Below are 21,373 nucleotides of genomic sequence, written 5' to 3'. Positions count from 1 at the left end.
AACATTCTGCCACCTGTGTCTCAACTTCATATTCACAAAATCACAAAAAAGAGATGAAGAGATGTATGGGTTTTTTTTTGGTGTGTTTCACCCCCCCCCCCCTTCCCCCCCCCCCCCCCCCCCCCCCCCCCCCCCCGTGCTTTGTCCATGCTGCCTGCTTAGGTAGTAGCCTCACAGCAGAGATGTTATCTTATTCTTCTTTCTCTACCAGCTACACAGTGGGAGTCTCAGCTTGACAGGAGCCTCTAGGCATTATTGCATCATGAGTAACAACAGGGACAATAGTGCACTGTTACCTCAGTTTTGAAATGTCCCTCTCACTGCCACAAGAACTGGAGATCAGACAATACTTCTGCTAGCTAGAGAGATCAGAAAGTGGCACTGGCTAGTAAGCAGCTACTCATGGCATGGCAAGATAAGATAGTAGAATTAGTTGTTGCCCCAGTAGGGCTACAAGCCTTCAGTACAAAACACTCCCTAAATGCCCGTAATCAGTCAGGAAAAAGTAAATGATGTACGTAGAACTTGTAGTCTTGAGCCAAAGCTCCATGTAGGTGACAACTTTGGATAAGTTCCCATATGCGCAACATATATGGTAAACCCCAAATCATTCTAAGGTGTTAGGTGTTATAAGACAGTTATCTAGGGATGTGGTTTAATGCTGACAGAGTCCCTTCTACCAGTGCCAAGACAATTGAACATTGCACAGGAAAAGTAAACACTTTTCTAGAGAAAGACCTCCCAAACTAGTTCAAAAATGAAATTATTGCCATTTTTATGTGGTTAAACCATATGAAAATGATACAAAATAGCTCTTCTTATTTCTAAAATAAACATTCATCAATGTGGAGAAAGGTTTGCCTGGAAGCATCTGACTTAACATCTGACACCTGCCAGCATAAAGACATTCCTCAGTGCACAAGGGCTGTGAGGCAGCTGTGTATATGTGCACACAACAGGCTGAGTAAATCACATATTATATCAATACTGGCTTCCAACCTGTGCATTCTCCATTTGGCCATGAAGACAGAGAGGTCTGCTCACAGCCCAAGTATCTCCTCCCTTCCTTTTCCGTAATGAACCCGGAACAGTGTTTGTGGCAGAGTTTCCTGCTTCAGATGTGAAAGACTCATTTGAGGCTTCTTGAGGCTCATTTAACATATATATCTTTGATTGAGTAAATATGCTCAGTATCACATCTTAAATACCATGCCAGAATGTGATCTTAAGCTCTGAGGAGCAGGAAAATGTAACATCCATTCCATTTGGATGGCATAGTTTCTTGTAGTGAAGCTACAGGACTGAGATGAGAACTCCCAAGTCAGTTCTTGATTTTATAATCAAAGAAGTCTCAAAGAAGGTGGCAAAAGCCAAGACTTTAACTACAAGTTATTTTTCATCCAGATGGTAAATCACTCCCAGTAAAATCTGACTGCTCCTTTGAAATGAAGTATGAGAGCAAAGACCTCAACCCTGGTGTTCAAACACAGATCTGATTTCTCAAGGAAGGTATTTCCCTACTGCCGTGGTTCAAATTGTAGTAGACCAAACATTACAAATATACATACAATACACACATACTTCAGAAGAAAAGTGAGATTTAATAAGCTCTGAAAAAATCAATGCTCATTAAAATATAAAAAATGAAAATACAATGAAAGTACATTGAAATCATCACCAGCAAAACCAGAAAAAACAATTAATACTTAAGAGTTGTTCAGTGCCAGCCTCACAAAATCCATTGTACCGTATCCATTGCACAGTGTCTCCAATGTGACAAGGAAACTGAACAGACAGGAAAACTTTCAGGAGATTGTTGTGCTCAAGGGAGAATGAGGTGTTTCTTCAAAAAGTGTCTTCCTTGAAGTGAAGGAAGGCCATTAGAGATATGCAGACAACATAAATAAGCAGATCAAAGGCTCAATGAAAGTGCTCTGGTAGGTGACAGAAGTGGCCTGCACTCTGTAAACTTACTAATATCAATTAACATTGCAGCTCATTATAGCTGATTGTGGCAGGGAGCCAGTATTTATATAACAGAGTCAAACAGAGGAACATAGAGAAGGAACTCAAAAGTCAGAGAAGTACAGAGGGTAAAAGCAACTCTATAGCTGACAATTCTGATTGCTAGAGTAACCTTATGACATGCTTCAAGCAATATTTATAAGGTTCTGCACTTTAAAAAAGTCTTGCTGTCCCTTGACTCAGAGGTACAGAACGTCAAATATTCAGGCAGGACAGAAAAGAGAGTTTGTGTTCTGCTGTCAACATTTTGAACAGAGGGACGTTGTGCAGTGGCTCTTTCAAGGGACTTTTGCAGATACAGACTGCATGAACTACACAGGAACATGAAAAGGCAGCTTCAGGTAAGTGAACTGGTTTGGCAAGGGAACTTGTCTGAGGAATTAGCGGACATACTGGATACTGAAAAGTGCCTCACAGAAGACTTTTATTCTGGTTGGTAACTTCAGCATTGAGGTAATTGATAGCAATGGCAGTCTTTAATATAACCACACAGACCAGGTTAGGTTTAAAGAGATAAATGAATACCAGTTTAGATTTGGCTTATGCTTAAAGCAGCAACTTGTTACAAGGATGTTGTTTAATTCATTATGTGAGATACAATGAAAATAGATCCTCGGTAGGTCTTTCAAGAATGAAGCAGTTAACAGGTAAGGAAAAAAGTAAATCAGTGTAAAGGTGGAAAGCTGGTTTAAGAAATAATATTGGGAGGTTTGAGGAATAGAACACAAATTGCGCAAGTGGAACTTGTAACAGAAGGTGGCAGAAGCTGAATGAGAAGTCCATGAAGGAAACACACTGGGAACTACACCAGGGTGAGTTTGAGCTAATGTACATTGCCCTAAACCTACATTCAAGTAACACAGAAAAACAAGAACTACTAATTTATGAAATAAATTTTGCAGATCAGTCTACATGATTCTTTTGCAAAGAACCAAAGGAAAAATATCCTGGTTTCTGCTCAGGTAGAGTTAGTTCCTTCTCTATAGTTGGTTGGATTCAGTGTGAGAATAATGTTGATAACATACTGCTGGTTTTGTTTGCTGCTAAATAGTGTTTATACTAAGTTAAGGTCTTTTTTTAGGTCTTGTGCTCTGCCAATGAGGAGGATCAGAAAAAAATACTGTGAAGGAGCATAGCCAGGACATGTGACCCAAAGCAGCCAAATGGATATTGGACACTGCAGGATGTCATGCCTGATAAATAAACTGGAGAAGTTACCTGGAAGGGGGGTTGTTTGGGGTGTAGAGATGGGGCTGAGCATTTGTCAGAAGGTGAGCAATAATACTGTGCATCTCTTGTTCCTCCTTGTTTTTCTTCCTCTCTTGTTATTTTTGTTATCATTCTTATTTTCATTATCTACTGTAATTATTGTATGTTATTTATCTTTCAATTATTAAAATCTTACTCTCCCAACCTACAAGTTTTAGTTTTGATTTTCCTTCCCATTCCACTGAGGTGTGAGGGTGTGAGTGCGAAGCTTCGTGGTGCTGAGCTGCCATCTGGGCTTAAATTACAACATACTAACACCTTGTTGCCCATGACAGAGCTGCTTTATGTTGAAAGCTCCCTAGCTCTTTCCACACTGGTGCTTTCCATACAGGACTATGTCATAAGCCAACACATTTTCTTTAGGCCTACCTTTACAACATAATGAAAATATTACAAAACCCAGCTATTCCTGAGGAAGACATCAGCAAGCTTACAGACACCAGAAGACAAACAAAGAAGAAGCTCTGCAGGTGAGAAAGATGTGCTGATTTTTAGCACATCTGAGAAACTGATGATTTTTAATCTGAAATTCCTTCTAAAATGAAACTTTAAAAAATTACATATGGATGTAGACAGCACAGAAATAATACAAAAAGCCTGACTTCACAAATTCTAAGATCAATATTCATGAAATGTGTGATTTTGTCTTACAGATTGACAAGACTCTCCCTAAATCTAAAGAAGCCTTTCCTGAAATTATAAGGGCAGAAAAGAAGTAAAGATGTCAACAGAATGGACAAAGCAAGTATATTAATGAATGAGTGTTCAGATAACAGTGACTGGGTTTCAGTAATTCTCTAGCAAATCCAAGTTTTATGAGCAGTACTGCCACAAAACCAGCAGATAACATGAGCTTCTTGCTGACCTGGCTGGCAGCATTACAGGGAAAATATTTTCAACAGGATGACCTATTCCTGAACTATTTAACCAAGGAAGAAGATACAAACAGACTGTCTCTCAAATTAAAGCATACACAGTGTTTCTCTAGTTTTTTTTTTAGTAGGGGAAAGAACCTAAGAATATATCTATATATCCATATGGAACTGTGATTGAACTCAGGAAACTCAAAATGTTTGCTTACATTCCATGTTCTGCTCTTAGTTCCCTTCAATGTGCTTCTGGTAATACAGGGCAAAAAAGGCAGTACAGGAATTTTGTTCCAAGGGTGCATCCGGAACCAGTATTCTATGCTGAATTTTATCTTTATGTTTTATATTTATAATAAGCAACCTGGAAAAGATCAAAACATGGGTCCATGGGACTCTCATGCAGGCTCAAGGAAACCCCTGGTGTTAACACAGGCTGTGGGATGAACAGATGGAGAGCAGCCCTGGGGAGAAGGACTTGGGGGTGCTGGTGGATGAGAGGCTGGACATGACCCAGCCATGGGCACTCACAGCCCAGAGAGCCAAACGTGTCCTGGGCTGCAGCCAAAGCAGCGTGGGCAGCAGGGCCAGGGAGGGGATTCTGCCCCTCTGCTCTGCTCTGCTCTGGTGAGAGCCCACCTGGAACCCTGCATCCAGCTCTGGGGTCCCAGCACAGGAAGGACATGGAACTGATGGAGCATATCCAGAGAAGGTCATGAAGATGATTGGAGGGATGCAGAAATTGTCCTGTGAGGAAAGGCTGAAAGGATTGAGATTATTTACCCAGGATAAGAGAGGGCTTTGGAGTGACCTAATAGCAGCCTTCCAAGTACATACAGGGAGCCTACAAGAAAGATGAAGAGAGACTGTTTACAAGAGCATGTACTGACAGGACAAAGGGGAAAAGCTTCAAACTGAGAGTAGATTTAGATTACATGTTAGGAATAAAGTCTTTACTGTGAGGGTGGTGAGACACTGGCACAGCTTTCCCAGAGAAATTGTGGAAGCACAATCCCTGCAGGTGTTCAAGACCAGGTTGGATGGGACTCTGAGCAACTTGGTCTAGTGGAAGATGTTCCTGCCCATGGCAGGGGTATTGGAAATACATGATCTTTAAGGTCCTTCCCAAACCATTCTATGATTCTATTCCTTTTTACTTTATATTTAAAGATCATGAAACTGTAACCAATAATATATTTAGTATTTCACTCACTCTTCTCTATTAAAAGAGGCTTTTTTTCACATTGACATAGAGACCAAAACATACAGGTGCTCCTTACTTAGAATGGGGAGGCTCTAAACTCATGTTATACCCACAAACCATCAAACACAACTATGTTAAAATATTCAAATTCATGGAAGTATAAAGTGATTCTGACTCAATGGAAGGAAAAATTCTATTCAAAGTGATGGTATCATAAAAGTTATGATGTACATAGGCAAATTTAAAGCTATTAAACCACATCATATCTCCATCCTAATTGCTGTATCTACAAAGATTTGTGTGCAGAATCTACATACTCCAGAATGGCAACTTAATGCACTTCAAATTTTCCTGAGTGAGAAACTGGCTTCTTAGATCTTGCAAGAAATAGACACTTTAGACAATGCAGCTTGCTCTCTCATGGGAAGGGAAATGTACTTGTCTTATGTACCTGAAAATCTTTGTTCAGACCTGAACAACGTAAGCATTACAATTAAACAAACAAATACATTTCCATACAGCACAGTTACAAATCTTTGGATCCACTGGGTGGTAATTAGATGCACAGAACTCAGTGTGAGTGCTCCAAGTGTCTCCCAAAGCTGTGAATGAACTAACAGCTGGTTAGAATATAGAAGACAAAATTAGTCAAAATTCTAATGGGTAATTGCACATTGAAGATGGAAATTTTCATGGGCACAAATAGGTCTTGCTGTGCTTCCGGAGATGTGACAGACCTGCTTGGCAGAGATAGAATTCATAATTTCATCAGTCTGACTCCTTTAATAGGTACTTAATTCACTCCAAACTGAATGGGAGTGACGGCACCTTCTCCATTTATTTCATGTGTGAATCTTTTATTTCATGTGTGAACCTGATGAGTAACTATGTTACAGAACCATACAATACATTTCAAGAATTAGGGCCACATTTTAATTTTTTTTTGCTCATCTTATCTTTTCATCCATAAAGGTTTATTGGTTTGAAAGTACTGGGTATTCCTCAGCGTCTTACAAATTACTTCAGCAATACTGCAAGTGAAAAATATAATGGTGCTGCTCAGTTCACCCCTTTTTAAAGGAAGTGAAGATTGTAAAATCAACAATTTGTAAGACCCTGTAGTTTGTTTCATATGTTAATGCTGACATGAAAAAGTTAATTCTGCTAAATATGCTACAAAATGTTTGACTTCATATTCAGCGCAAAAGGAAAGAAATGGGTTTTTGCTGTTGGGAAAGCTTCTTTGGGGAATGAAATCCTGCTGGTGAGGCAGTAAATTAATACTCATGAAGATTGAGAATAAATTTAGAAAAAAAAAATGAGGAGTAGAAGCTAATATACGAAACATTGGAATGTGATGGTATTTGATCAAAATAGTGAAAAATATCAAGTGGCAGTGGATTCTAAATTCTAGCATAAATGAAGAGAAAGGTTAGGAGAAGTGGACTGTATTAAGGTGATGAAACCCATAAAATTGACTGTGCCAGGAAGAAAAAGAAGAGTAAGTCTGCTCTGCAGAGGAACTCAGTAAGTCCCTAGCATGAGTTAAAGCTAATACTCATCACAAATCAAGCTATAACAAAACTGTGTTAGGGCATGACAGAATTGTTTCAACACAACGGTGTACTAACTTGGAGAAATTAGTGAAATGGAGATCTGTGTAGAGGAAAATAATCTATCTAAGTATACAGCATTGTAATAAAGAAGTGTGTTTTATCATTCAAAGTAAGAAGGATATATGGTAGAAGTTACTAAAAAAAAAATGTAATTGCACTCTAATATTTTATGGGGATAGTAGTCTGATGGAAATAGAAGCTGAAATGAAGGCATATGTCTCTTGTTGTAATGAAGGAATCATCATATTATTTAAAAACAAAATGGGGGAAGACCTCTGAAATTTTAAACTAGAAGAGCTGGAGGCAGGGTGTGATGGAGGCTCCCAAGCCCCTCCGACCCTCCGAACTTGCAAGTTGCTTTGCTTCACATTTCTATGTGACACACATGGCTGAGAAGAGTCTCCCTGGGGACATCACTGTAACTGCAGCTGTGTAAAGGACACTGGGGAGCCAGAGAGAAGAACCAGAGAGAAAGGGGAAGGGCAGGCTGCCAGACACATCTTGGACAATCTCTTGAGAGCCAGAAAGGGTGCAAAGCAGGAGATTATATTATAGAGAAGGGGAGAGAAGAGAAATGTTTTTAGGTCACAGATTAATATGTATTAAGGCCAGGGTTTTACTACAGTGATGGGGGTAGTCCTGCAGGTTATGCAGGTTAAGAGCATAACAGAGCCACCTAGAGAGGGCAGTTTGTTTAGATGCCCCTGTATAGGCCTGTGTTTAGCATAGTAAAGCTAGAGAATAAATGACCTTATGATTCCCTCATCAAGTCCACGGCTTCAGTCTAAGATGTTTCTCAAACTGAAGGCATCAAATAAGGGCAAATCTGCCCTGTGTGACAGCATATTCCTTCTAATGTCTGATTCTCCAACCTCTTCTATCACAGTCCAAGCTGTGGCCTGTGATCCCAGGAGGCTCTGTGGGCTACATCTTAAGAGGCTCTCAAAGCCATTCTCAATGTGCTTCAGCTAAAAATAGACCTAAATGCATCCCATTTAAAAAATACATCACAGGTTTGTGAGGATTTGAAAACCCTTCTGCATCACCAAGAGACAGAATACCATCTTTGCCTCATTAATGCTAATTCTAACTTACAACTCTGAAAAAACCCCAAAATGCAAGAACTGGTAGTTTTTGATAATAGCAAGAATTGGTATCTCCTTCCAGTAAGGCTGTAGTGCAATATCTGTAGACATAATGACTTGCAGACCTTTTAACCTTTTTCATGAACTAGATAGAGATGCTCTACTATTTCCCCCCACCAATGCAGAACACATCTGTATTGACACCCTTCCACACACAGGTCCCCTGTAATGGATTAGAGAAAGCTCTAGCCCTTTCACCCATACTGAATTAACTTCAGATTGTTGATGGGAGCATGCCTTACGCTAAGTCTGGTCTATCACCAATCTAATGCCTTGAAAAACATGTTGATTTTTTTAGTCCTTTGTTGTTTAACTTCAGCTGGGAAACAGAGCAAAACAGATGACAATACCACATTTAGTAAATAAACATTAAAATAAGAACAGGTGATTCATCACACAAACACAAATCAAGCTGACACAGAAGAGAAGAAAAAGAAAGAAAAAAAAATAAATAAAATTAGACAATGAGGTAGAGCCCAGGCTAACTCAGGCAACGTTTGCCCTTTTGGTTAGATATCAGAACTACTCAGATGGTTTCCTGTCTTGTCCTGCAAACCACAGAGGGTTGCAATGGTAAAGGGAGAGTGCTGGGGTGAAATTTTGTGCTATTCCTACTATTCCTAGAACCATCTGCTTTTTCTTCTTCTTTTTTTTTTTTTCTCTTCATTTTGAAAAATTCAGCTGTTCTTTGTTGCACAGAAATAAAAGTTCAGTTTTGAAAATATTCATGAACAAAGCTGTAAAAATTGCCTGTAATTTCCTCCATTTTGAGCCATCTGGTTTTCATTGCTTTGATTCTCTCTTCACTACTCCATACATGTTTACCAAAACTTTTCAACACGCATCGACCAAATTATTGAGCAGTTATAATTAATAACAGAATTACAACATTCTCTTTCACCCCTTTGGTAGAGCTTGTTGGCTCACCATGAGGTGCTCATGCTGTTGCTCTTATAAACAAGAGCAATTATATCTGATTAGATGATGACTGCCTCTGTAATTCAGGCTGTGGAGGCTGAGGAAAAGACACATTTTGGATGTGAGTCATTTTGTTGCTGAAAACAGTCAAGCTAACATTGAAACAGGGTTCTTTTAATTGTTTGGGGGTTTTTTTTGGTAGTTTAGAATACTAACATAGCAATTAGGAAAACTGAGTGATCTTCCCTTTTGCATTTTTCACTTAGAGAAGAAACTTCTAGACACTGAACAGCTATTCTGAGTTTATTTCTGGAAGACTGTGTTCTGTTCAGTTATGGCTATGTAATTTTTCAAGTGGTACAGCTTGATTGACACAAATTAAGTAATGACTGAATGACTAAATTAATATTGTCACAGTCTTCATTCCTCTCTTTCCTGTAGAAAGCATGCTGGCTCTCCTAGTACATCAAAACAAGCTATATCCTTTTCTAGAAATATTAAACTAAGTTAATGACAACAAATTTTGCTCTGTAGCTATTGTGTTGAAAGTCAGTTATTAGCTCCCAACTTGGCAATCAGCTCTGCAGTGTTTCCCATTTTCTTAATTTGGTTCAAAATGGGAAATTTTGTTACACTGCTTTCCAGGAGAAGAGGGTCTGGACTCTTTTTCTGCTATTGTTCCTGAAGCAATAAGCAAAAAACTCTCAACAAAATCTGAAACCCCAGGAGACTCAGTTGGGATTTGAATATGGAGGAAATCTTCCAATTTTTTGTGTGCAGCTCTTCCTGATTCTTAATCTTTCTTCTGTAAGAATTTTTCTGATTCCATACAGCTGTGAGTATCTGAAGACAGATTTCCGTGGTTTAGTTTTTGTCTCTCTTCCATGTACTCAGAATAGTAATGTCCTAAGATATTAAGCCAGAATTCCAAAGAAAATTTCAAAGCATTCTCAGCTGCTGTACAAGCACCATCATCTCTCGGTGTTTTCATAAATGTGAAGTATATTGCCAGTATGTTCTACCTTTTGCCATATTCTGTTCCAAGACAGACCAATTACAGATTGAAAAGGCTGATGACACCATAGATTAATTTCAAGTATTAAGTGAGTAAGGAAGTTTTCTAATCTATACACATCTATTTTCAGTAAGGAACAAAATGAACAGTAACCCAGTTACTGATATCTGCACAGTATCATTCTTCTAAAGTGTCCAAAAGAAAAAAGATGGCTCAAAACCAGAATGAAATTACTCTTCACCTACTACTTCTACAATATCTTTCTTGAGGGCTTTTCTGACCCTCCAGAAAGGCTGATGAGGTTCTGTAGTTCAGTGCGTTTGTCTATCTATAGTAAAACAGCTAAAACAATTGTTTACATCGTACAGGACTAGCCCTTTGAGAGGCTACAGAGTAGCCTCCCATGTAACCAAAAATGCCCGTAGGAGAAGCAGCATTAAGCTTTGCAGTTCTAACATTTAAATGTTCTCCCTAAGCAAGATCTTTAACTGTACTAGATTTTAGACATAATCATTAAATTCTAAGCATGCTGGGTTGCTTAGGTTCAAGAAATGTCACTGGAATAATTTTTCTAAATACATAAAGAGAGAATTTTTATTCTCTTGGGCAAGGCTTCTCAGCCTTTTCTTCATGCTGTGGACAATGTTTCCTTGCTACCTAGACATTCATCACTGTCTCAGTTGCCTTTTCAGTGGAATGCCTCCTCTACACACATCAACTGCATACTCCAGCAGTCACTTATACATCAAGAATATTTTAGGAAAGTGGTTTTTATAATTTTAGCTTCTGTTAATGCACTTAAGCAGCTGGAAAATAGAGAGAAGAGCCAACACTATGAGACCAGCCAGCTCTCTCAGTCATCTCAGTCATCAGCAAGAGCTCTGGGAAGTATCAATATTTCACAGATTTTGGAAACTCCTGTAGAAGAGATCTAAGTTCACAGCCACAGTGTATTATAATTCTTGGACTTTTCAGTGGGTAGAAATGCCTTCATCAGCATACCTAAGGACATGATTTTAGCCTAAATTTTCATCAGACTCCTGTATCAAATTTTTTTGAATTAGAATTCTGAAGTATTTTATGATTTAAACAAGGAGAAAATCTTGATTTGAATAAATAGTCCTTTACTTGTTCCTTCTTAAAAAAAGTATTAGAGTAGCTGTAAATAATGATTATAAAGCAAAAGATTTTATACACTCTTTCATTAATGTACCATGGTATTTAACACAGTGACAATGCTTGGTTTAGCACTTCAGAAACATGAAGGAGATAATTATCCCATCACAGCCTGCCTGGGAGACACATCAACTTGCCTTGTTGCCTCTCTTTCCATTAGCCATACTGCCTGCAGTCTGCAGGCCTCCTTGCTCTGATCAGAGGAACAGTTTTGCAGAATAGGTGCTGTTCTTCATCCTGGGCCTGCAGACAGGCAATTTCCTCCAGAGTGAGGGGGCTTCAGGAGAAGTTGCATATACAGGGGAGAGAGTCATTTCCCCTCTTCTCAGTTGCAGCCCTAGGGGTGGATTAAAGCTGCTTAGTCTGCCCCCTCTGCAGCAATCTCCTTTCACCTTTGCTTCACAAGCTGATTCTCACCTACAGAATGATCCTCTTGTACTCCACTGAGAGAAATGCATACCTATCGCTGCTTTAAAGTAGCTCCACTCTGGTAGCAAGGTTACCACAGAGCTATGGATAATAATGCAGATTAATTCGAGGAGTATTCACGCAATTACTCAGATTACTTTTGTAACAAAAGTCATAAATACTGGGCTACAGGAGTGTGTTTTGCTTTTTCGTAACTACTGAGTACTTAGTTTTCATGTCAGAATTAGTGGTTGTTCAATCTTCTACCATGCACTCGTAGCAGCACTGATGCTTCTACCTATGAATTACCACAAGAGTTCCACCTATAAAGTAATTTTTTTAAACATTTATATAATATTTCTATATTATTTCCAGGACTAAAGACAATTTAACAAAGTTAGGGTTGCAGTATCATCATAAACAATAATTGTAATGCTTTGGTAAAGAAATTTCAATCTATTTGTGTTTGCTTGTTACAAATTCAAAATCCTGATTACCAACCAAACTGTTATTTATGTTCTTATTATTATTTCATGCTGTCTGTCTTTGATTTTTAATGTGAACCTTCTCTGTGTATCCCAAATCTACTATTATTCATAACAGCATACCTCTCTCTAGCCTGTTGCCTTATAAATCATACATACACCTATCAATAAATGCTCTAAGGTATATCTACCACCTGGACACTGCTGAGTGTTTTAAATAGTCCAAAGTTATATGTAAAGGTATGTAAAATCTGCTGCAGTGTCACAGTGGAGCAAATGCACCTGTGTACAGCTGGGAAAAAAGACACTATGTATACAGTACATCCTATAGACTTGACAGGCCCTATTTAAATAAACCATAAGAATGTCATAAAAGCTATTTTCTGTCATCGAGGGTGAAGATGTGAATCTCTGCAGAGAAAGATCTATTGTTTTAGGGTCATGATTGTGGAAACTGCCTGAGGCCAGGGACAAGCAGGTTCTGCAAAACCTTTTCTGAGAGGAGAGGTTGGAGAAGTCTCTTTAAACTTGACAAAACTCTGGGTAAAGTTAAGCCAATCCATAAACTGGTTACTTGAAGGACCTGAAGAGACAAACAGTCTGAAGTTTGCCCTTTGGTCTCACTGCTGCTTTGTACTTCCTGGTCAATATGATTGTGGTAGAAAGAGGGTGTAAGCCCCTGCAGTCTAAGAAAGGCATGCTTGAGGCAGTGTGTTCCTCCAGACTGAAAGGCAATAGGGTTTGGGGTCACTTAAAATTATGCCTACCTTGGGGGGCAGGGGTCCAGGCTACAGGACTTCAGCAGCTGTGGAGGACGACGGCTGCTAACACACAGTGTTTCATCTGCAATCTCCCTAGTTTGTTTGTTCAGACAGGTCACCACAGCCTCCTGGACACCTGCACACAACAAACAATGGTCACAACCAGCTCTCTGTACCTGCAGGGGCAGCCAAGGCCAGCGGTGGGTCCAGCAGGACCAGCAGGGCTGCAGCACGTGGTGACACCCAGCCTCGGGCTGGCAGCTCTGGGGCTGCAGCCCCAGCTGCACACTTGTCATTGCTTTCAGGCTAGCTGAGAGGTTTCTCAGCACTGCAGTCCATGGATTCATCCACTGCTCACCTCCCTGGACAGAAAATTGTCCAGTGCTCTTAGTTTTTTCTTTTTTGCATAAAGTGCAATGAGGCACTTTATTTTTCAGGCCAAGGAGGCTAAGGTGTGAAGATAGCCATGGCTTTCACATGCTGTATTTTAACCAACAGTATGACTTGCAAAAGCAAAGTAAAACGTGGTCAGACAATTCAGCTCTTCTCAGTCTACTCTTCTGCATCCATGGGCCTGCACCCAAACTAAAGATGCAAACCCACAGGGTATATCTGAGAGTTGGGGAAGAACAGGTAAGAGTGACCTGGGAAAGAACGGCAGCTGTTGGGACTTAAGAGAAACTGGAAGATTTGGTTATTATATTTTAACTCAGAAAATCCTTGTGACAGCCAAAATCCTTATGTAGTATATGGCATACCAGTTACTCTCTTTTCCTATGACTAGGGGCATCACAGTCTTTTTGGATCACAAGGTTAGGAAGCTAGAACATCGGGGATTGCAACATTACATCCCGCAAGGAAGAGGAATGAATGAGAAAATATCTATTTCCCCATGGATAAAAGGGGTCTGAGAGGGTCTGAGGATAATAACTGACCTGAACTTCCTGAGAATCTGATCCACAGTGGTTCAAATACAATGAAAGTATGCTTTTTACATTCATTCCTGAGACCTGAGTTAGGAAAAGATTGAACTCCCACCAACTGCATTACAGTTTCAAAACCACCACTTTTTCAAAACATCTCACAAATTTTTAAAGACACTAATGTGAAGGGAAAAAAACCCAAACCAAGATAAAGTGTTGTAAGACCTTAAAGACCTCTAAAAACATGTCACAGAGTTAACAATATATTCTGGTATTGCTAATTCCAGAGCATGTCATTAGGCAAAAAAATGATTTCACATTCTTCAAGAGGACCAAAATGCCATATAGCTGATCATAGCCCCTGTATTCCTGACATTATTCACAAATTCATTCTCCTTAATCTCAGTATAGGCTGAGGCCCCCAGAAAAGTGGCTTGTTAACCATTTTTTTGGCTGCTATGTGTGTCAGCCTATTAAGATCATGGCTATGGCACAAGATTGTGCAGTGTGTCTCCCAAAAAAAAGAAAGAAATTTGACAGTTTTGGACATGGACATCAACATCAAAATTACCAGTCAGTCACCAAAGCCAGTGCTGTTGGTGGTCTCCTTCTTTGCAAGGTGGCCCCATATTTTCAATTTCGTTATTCAAGTCATCTCTCCAAACTTAAAAAAATCTCCAGACTTAAAAAAATTGTAAAAAGAGTAGCCTAGTAAAAAGACAGAACTAATGGTACTGATTTATATCTAGGAAAAGAAACTTACAAAACTTATATATATGAACAAGATGTTCACTGCCCTGTCATGTTCATTATTTTTCTACCTCAATCATTTTTCTGTTGAGCATGTAATCATATTGTGTGCAGCAAGCACAGGCATATGGATTCTCCAGAATGGAATGCTCCTGGCTGAAGAACAGAGGTGGTTCTCTACCTGATGGGAAATGGCACTGTGTTCAAACTACTGATCTTTATTTTGCATGGAACATCTGTGCAGGCCTGATATCAAGACCAATTTGATGAAGCCAAGAAAGAAGGACTGCTGATCCAGAGGTATGGAAACCATGAAAGTATTTTTCCAGACTCTGTGGAAAGAAACTACAGATTCCTGCCTCATGCTGGCTGACATGTTTCTGTTTGCTAGGTAGGCAGTTCACTCCCCTTCTGTATGTCCTTCTCAGATAAAGTTTTGTAAACTGAGCGTACTTCCACAGCTTCAGTTTTTTCTCTCTGAAGGGTGTCACCAGTGAGCTCTTGAACAATTATTATCAATTTAATACTTTTCTATTGCCTGTTTTTTCAGTGTTGAATACTGAAAAGTGATGACTATGAGGTCTTGAATTCAACCTTTTCTCCATTTCTCAAACTGATGGTTATCAAATTCATATAGCTAAGCTCTGATACTACTGTTCTTCAGTTTTCAGTATCCAACCAGCCCTAAACCTCACAGTAAGTTCATTCCTCATGCTTATTACTTTCATCTAAGTCATCTCTGATTGCAATTCCAATAGTTCTTGTCCATACTACAGGTATTCTAGTCTGTCTATTAAAATTTCTTTTTATCTTTGACAGGTCCAGTAATCTTGTCTGACAGCATAGATATCAAAGAAAAGGATTCCTGTCTGAATATGATTGCTAGAATGTTTATTGACACTTTTTGGCTTTAATAGCTTGTGCCAGAAAACAAAAAACCCAAACCCAAACCAAACAAAAAACCTCTGAAACAAACAAAAAAACCCCAAACAAAACAAAAACCAACCAAACAAGCAAACAAAGCAACAAAAAGGAGAGAGAGATAAAGAAATCTGGCTAGCTCCAGCAGTAAAACATGTTATCAGAATTACTTTCTTCAGCTTCCTCTTCAATCTCACACTAGTGTGTCTCAGCATAATGACAATAACTGTCCCTTTATTTTTGATATGTCAATGTGGCAAATGGTTATAAACTTTAAATTAGGATGGCTCATTGAACATTTAGAAAATATAAAAACTTTTGATCATAAATCAGAAGTTCCACAGCACAGAGTTAATTTAAAAAAGTATATGAATTTCAGGGAGTTCACTTGCCAAGTAATTGAATTAAAAACATTATTTACTGCACAATATGATTGAACAAAAGCTGTCTGCTTTAAATTGCTTTTCTAGGAAAAAAAAAGAAATCAGTTCTCAATAGGAAATCACAGTATAAAAATGTGGAATGGTGGGATGTGAATCTAGGCAGTCTAAGTTCACTTTCAAAACATCATCAAATGAGAATCCTATGTTTATATCTACCAGGATAGAATAATTGTTACATGATATTTGGTGACAGCTCTGGGAAATGAAGCCACCAGCAGTAGACTATATGACTAACTCATTCCTTCTGGTTGCCGCTTTTGGGAGGTGAAAGGTTACTTCTGCATCTATCCAGTTTCTTCTCCCAGGACTCTAAACCCAATAAAATTAGTTTGACCAGTCTTGCACCTATAGCTACAAAAATATCTGACTTAGCATCTGCTAATCTGGAAAGTTTGGAGTTGATGTCAGACGAAAAGAAATCTTAGCTAAAACTTTTTGCTGACAATTGAGAGATTAGCTTTATAAAGAAAAAATGTCTCCTATAAATCAGTCTCTGTTAGTTACATTTGAAAAATACAAGCATGAGCTCTATATTCTAAGAAATTACTTCATTTCAAGATGATATTTCTAGGAACTGTTCAGGTTTTGGTAGTTACAGTAAAAGTGTGATGAATTACTGCATGTAACTGCCAGTAACACCAACACATGACATATACTCTTGTAACATCAGTGTTTCTCACCACTTAGCAGACACTAGTGTCTCTATTTTTTTTTTTGAGTAGGAAATAAAGCAAAAGTTTCAGCAGTCTGACAGCTGTGAACTGCTCTAAATATTGACTACCACCAGCAAGCCAAAAGCAAGCAAAGAAAATCTTTGCATTATTATCTACTAATTGAGGTTTTCAAGACTATAACATGAAAACCTGTGAATCTGTACCTATTATTAACTCATTAAATGCTGAGGTTTTTTCAGTTCTACAGTATTTATTTTGAATTTTTCTACAGTTATCCTCTCTTAAATCACCTGAAAGTTGTAAAGTAAAAAGACAAGAGCTGGAAAGCTCTAGGTTTAATTAAAAAGACACTGGACTCGACATATTTCTCAGAACTAGTTAGATAAAATGATGGGGAAAAAAAGGATGTCGGAAACGTGTGTTAATGGTCTGTGGTATTTGCAACCTGAGAACTTGATTAACTTTGAGAAACTACAATTGCCAAGCATGCTTATTGCAGACAACCACATGATTAGTGCCATTTTGACATAAGTTTTCTTTTGCACTGTGATTGGAGCTGATGCCCCTTATTGATAGGAGATAGGGAATGGCTGAGCCCTTAAAATATCCATTATTTTTTTCATCTGCTATGGGAGGACAATTTACTTCCATATATTTTTGTTTGCACAGAGCAAACCAAGAGATAAGAACTAAAAATTATATGTGATTGTTAGCATGTACCATCAGACCCCTTTTACATTTAGCTTTTTTTGGTGATTGCCTTTGGGTGATCAGTTGATAAAGGAAACAGAAATATGTGATAAACTGAGCACTCTTAGTGAGAATCAGCACAGATCTGGAAGTGCTGGGCTAAAATATGTTGTGCACATGGGATTTTATGCATTTCTTATCTTGCCTTTTCAAATATGTTTGGACTCAACAATCTTAAAGTTTTATTTCCTTCCTAAATGATTCCATGATTCTAACTAGCCATAGCGAAGCAGTATGTCTATGGGTATTAAGTGCCAAGCACACACTTGAAGAAGGAAAACAAATCCAGCACAGAAACATTTTGCACTTACCTCCTCCACAGGACTCTGAACACTCTGTAAAGCCTTCATATTCCCAGTCATAGAGCTCATCAAACTCCTGCAGACTGCCATACAAAAGCTGAGTCTCCTCTGGGGCGTATTCCGCTGCCTCCCCACTGCAGGGACCACTGTAACAGGCTCTGTGAGACACAGGTTTGGGACCTTCACATTCATCCATGGGCAGATCAGCCACAGACTGAGAGAAAGAGAGGAGCACTTGGCATTTCACAAGCCGCATCTGGCTGCCTACTCCACAGGTGACACTACAGGTGGACCAAGCCTCAGGAATAAATCTGTGAGAGGAAGAGAGCAAGGCAAGTTATGTCCACAAACTGCCAGGGAAACAAAAGCAGGATAGCCCTCTCCAGGTAAAATTTTATTTAATGAAAAACAAGTACTTCATCCTATCATAGATTTATTAAAAACTACACACAGGAGGTTCTATTGACAGCTCAGTGGCAGGTCTCTTCCTATTCAAGAAGTAAGACAAACCCTTGTAACACCCACCTTGATCCTAAACTATCTCAGTGCAAGGCATCTAGCAATCTCCCAATGTGCCAATGTACATGATGGTCCCACTGGCTACCTTTTTCAAGTATTCAAACCAGATAATCTTTGCCTTAGTTGTTAATTTTTTTTCACTAGTAAGTATTGAGCAGGCTGCTGTTATCTGGTAGTTGCAGAACTACATGGAAAATAATTTCAATTGTTTTTCTTCTGTACAGGAACTGTTTTTAAGTCTTAATTTGAAGCTAGCAAAAGGTGAAGAAAATTCATAATTTCTTAAGCTTTTTTTTGTTATCATTGTTTGTTTTATTTTTCTTTTAAAATTTATATTAATACAATTTAAAAAAAATTAAATAATTTTTTTCCCAGAGGACATTTACCTTTCTCTCATTTAAAAAAAAACCCAACAGTGTTTAATTTCTATTGTGGGTTTGTTTATCTGTTGCACTTGTCTTACTGATCAGTAACCCTTTTATGCTCCAAATTTTTCCTTCTTGAAGTCCATGAATATTTTATTAAAAGCACTTTGCAGCTGTCATTACAGTAAAACAGACTGAATTCCACCTCTTGTTATTTTCCTCCAAACTGGAATGATTTCTCAGTTTCTCTGTGTCGTCACTGCTTTTTCAATGCCAGTGCTATAAACTGGACTAGCATTTTACTCAAAGTTATCAAGCCTAAGATTCATATCCAATATATATACCATATCATTACTACTCTGTTGCAGTAATGTAACACACCTTTTTTTGCTGAGCTCATGCTGAACTAAGCTGACTCCTAAATCTATGCAGAAACCATAGTTTCAGAGCACTCGGTAACCTGCAATACCTGTGCTTTGATACCTGATGTCAGTGGCATTGGAGCACTGGCACAAGTTATGAATACAGGGTAATTTAGATGGCTTTATCTGACTGTCTTGCCTTCTCCATTGGCCATTCTCCAAAACCTTCTGCCACAGGCAAGTTCTAAGGCAAGGGTTGTAGATACACTTCAAGGACTAGAACAAATGAGTGAATGGCTGAATCTGGTACTGATCCTCGCTGAACCTCACAAGAACAATGCCTGTTGATAACACTCTCTCATTAACAATAAGTGTTTGGAATCTGTCTGCTTCTGCAAACTCAGCTTTTGGGATGTATTTTTCATGGAAACCTTGCTGTCACTGACAGTATTTGTCTTTCTTTGGTTTTTATTTTGATAGGCCACACCAGAGTTGGACAGCTTTGCCCAGGGCTAAAGGCAATACACCTGTCTGTTTCTGCTATGGTCTGGGGCTCTAGCAAACTCATTTCTTACCTTGGAATGGGAACCATAGGAATCCCAGTAACAGTTTTGATAGGAAGAAAAGGGATATTTAGTTTTGGGATCAGCATATTTGAAAATATTTTTACACTCGTCTCCCTTTCATCCCCTGCTTTTCTCTTGCTGACAAAAGGACTTTCCCTTCATGCTGAAGTTAAAAAAATCCAAAACCTAAAACGGAAGCTAGTGTTTTGCCAGGATGTATATATCAGGATCCCTGACCGGAAGATCACAATCTTTTGGAGCAGGGAGTGTGCATCTCTTTACCCACTTTTTGTGGGTCTTTATAAAATCTTGTTATAAACCTGACATCCACTACTAGAACTATACATGGAAAGTAGCAGAAAGGGAAGAAATGAATTGCAAATATTATTGTAATATTTGAAAATATTTATAATGCTGCTACAAAGACTGAGAGAATTCTTTTAGGAGCAAAGCTTTTAGGAAACTCATGATGCAAACTGGTTCCATTTTCCTACTCATAAGACATTTTAACTTAAAATATCAGTCTTGTTTCCAAGATGATATCTTTAATTTTGAGAGGGTTTTACACTTCAGCAACACAGGCAGGCCACTCTAGGACTGCAGCTGCTGAAATTCTATTTTGATGCAGAAAATCTCCTTTCAGAGATTAAGCAGTTTGCATCAGCCACTGTCACTTAGGTATTTTGACTAGTTCAAATGTACAGCTTCTTAACCTGGTAAACTGAGAGGTAGAAATACTAACCAGATTATGAGGAAAAAAAAAGTCCTGGTCTTCATCAGAAGCTGTCTTATAGTTTTGAACACTGTAAATTGTTCTGTAACTTTGCTTTGTTGAAGAACTCCTGTACTCCAAACCAAAAGGGGGGATATTCTTCAAGATATTAAAATTATTAATTTAGAAAAACAGAGATACTTAAAATACTTGCAATATTTACACATTATGTGTATCATACATACAAATGTGGGAAAAAAGGGAGCGGACACAAAAGAAAAGTAAGAACATTACTAAAGAAGACTGGATCCTTTTTAAAATGACACTTGATCTATAAATGCCAGGTATTATATTATTTCACCCAAGTCAGCAGGAATTTGTTTGGGAAATTCATTAAACCCAGCAAAGAAATCTCCATATAATAATGGTCATTAAAATGGAACATTTATGTAAAGTGGATGTATAACATAAATCCACAATGTTTCTGAATTTTCCACCATCCTAACACCAGAAAATTATAAAGGCTTTCAAAGATCTTTGTGTTGACATTAATGACATACAAATGTTGCCAAATGGTGAGCACAAACCCCAAAAAGTATATGAATAAAAAGGAGACAGTTCATGAATTTGAAGTTATTTGTCCTGCATATAGCTCGTCTTCCACTGCTCAGCATTAGGAATTTCTGTATGCTAACCTCTGAGTTACCTAGAAAATGGAAGTAGTGGAATAGATATACTGAGAAGTACTTTTTTAGAGAATGGGAAATGATTGAGGTGTTTCATTTGTCATTCCATATTGTTTAATTAAATCCCACTGAAATAATTGTCCCTCTAACAACAACCCTAATAAACAAGCCAAAGGCAATAACTCATTCCTTCAGCCAAGGACTGATTTATACTCCCCTCCATACAGAAACATATACGTAACTGGAGAAGTCAGAAGAGAATTCAGAAGACAACGTCAATGCTCAACAGTGGGAGACCTTTCAGAGCAGGTCACAGTGGGTTCAGGTTGAGACCCACGGAGAGCTCTGCTGAGTGTTTCAGAGATTTTCAAAATTCTTGATGCATGTAGCAACAGCCTCTTCTCTCTAGGACATGGTTTCCTACAATATGTTATGAAGAAAAACAAGTGTATACATACTGGTGTGCTTTGAGCTATGGAGAAAAATAGCTAATTTTCTTCAGTGCTACATAA

General features: G+C 38.5%; 1 protein-coding gene across 1 annotated transcript in view; it reads right to left on the bottom strand.

The window, feature by feature from the left end:
• ADAMTSL1 (ADAMTS like 1) overlaps nt 1–21,373 on the bottom strand; it is a 175,248-nt gene that overhangs the window by 61,393 nt on the left and 92,482 nt on the right. Inside the window, exons 14-15 of the mRNA XM_036403753.2 lie at nt 17,661–17,962; nt 12,895–13,024 (exon numbers count right to left, since the gene is read on the bottom strand). Coding sequence (XP_036259646.1) covers nt 12,895–13,024; nt 17,661–17,962 — 432 coding nt within the window. The remainder of the gene's footprint in view (nt 1–12,894; nt 13,025–17,660; nt 17,963–21,373) is intronic.

This window comes from Molothrus ater, chromosome Z (genome assembly GCF_012460135.2).
Source record: "Molothrus ater isolate BHLD 08-10-18 breed brown headed cowbird chromosome Z, BPBGC_Mater_1.1, whole genome shotgun sequence".
Lineage (NCBI taxonomy): Eukaryota > Metazoa > Chordata > Aves > Passeriformes > Icteridae > Molothrus > Molothrus ater.
This window is presented reverse-complemented; position numbering and strand designations above follow the sequence as displayed.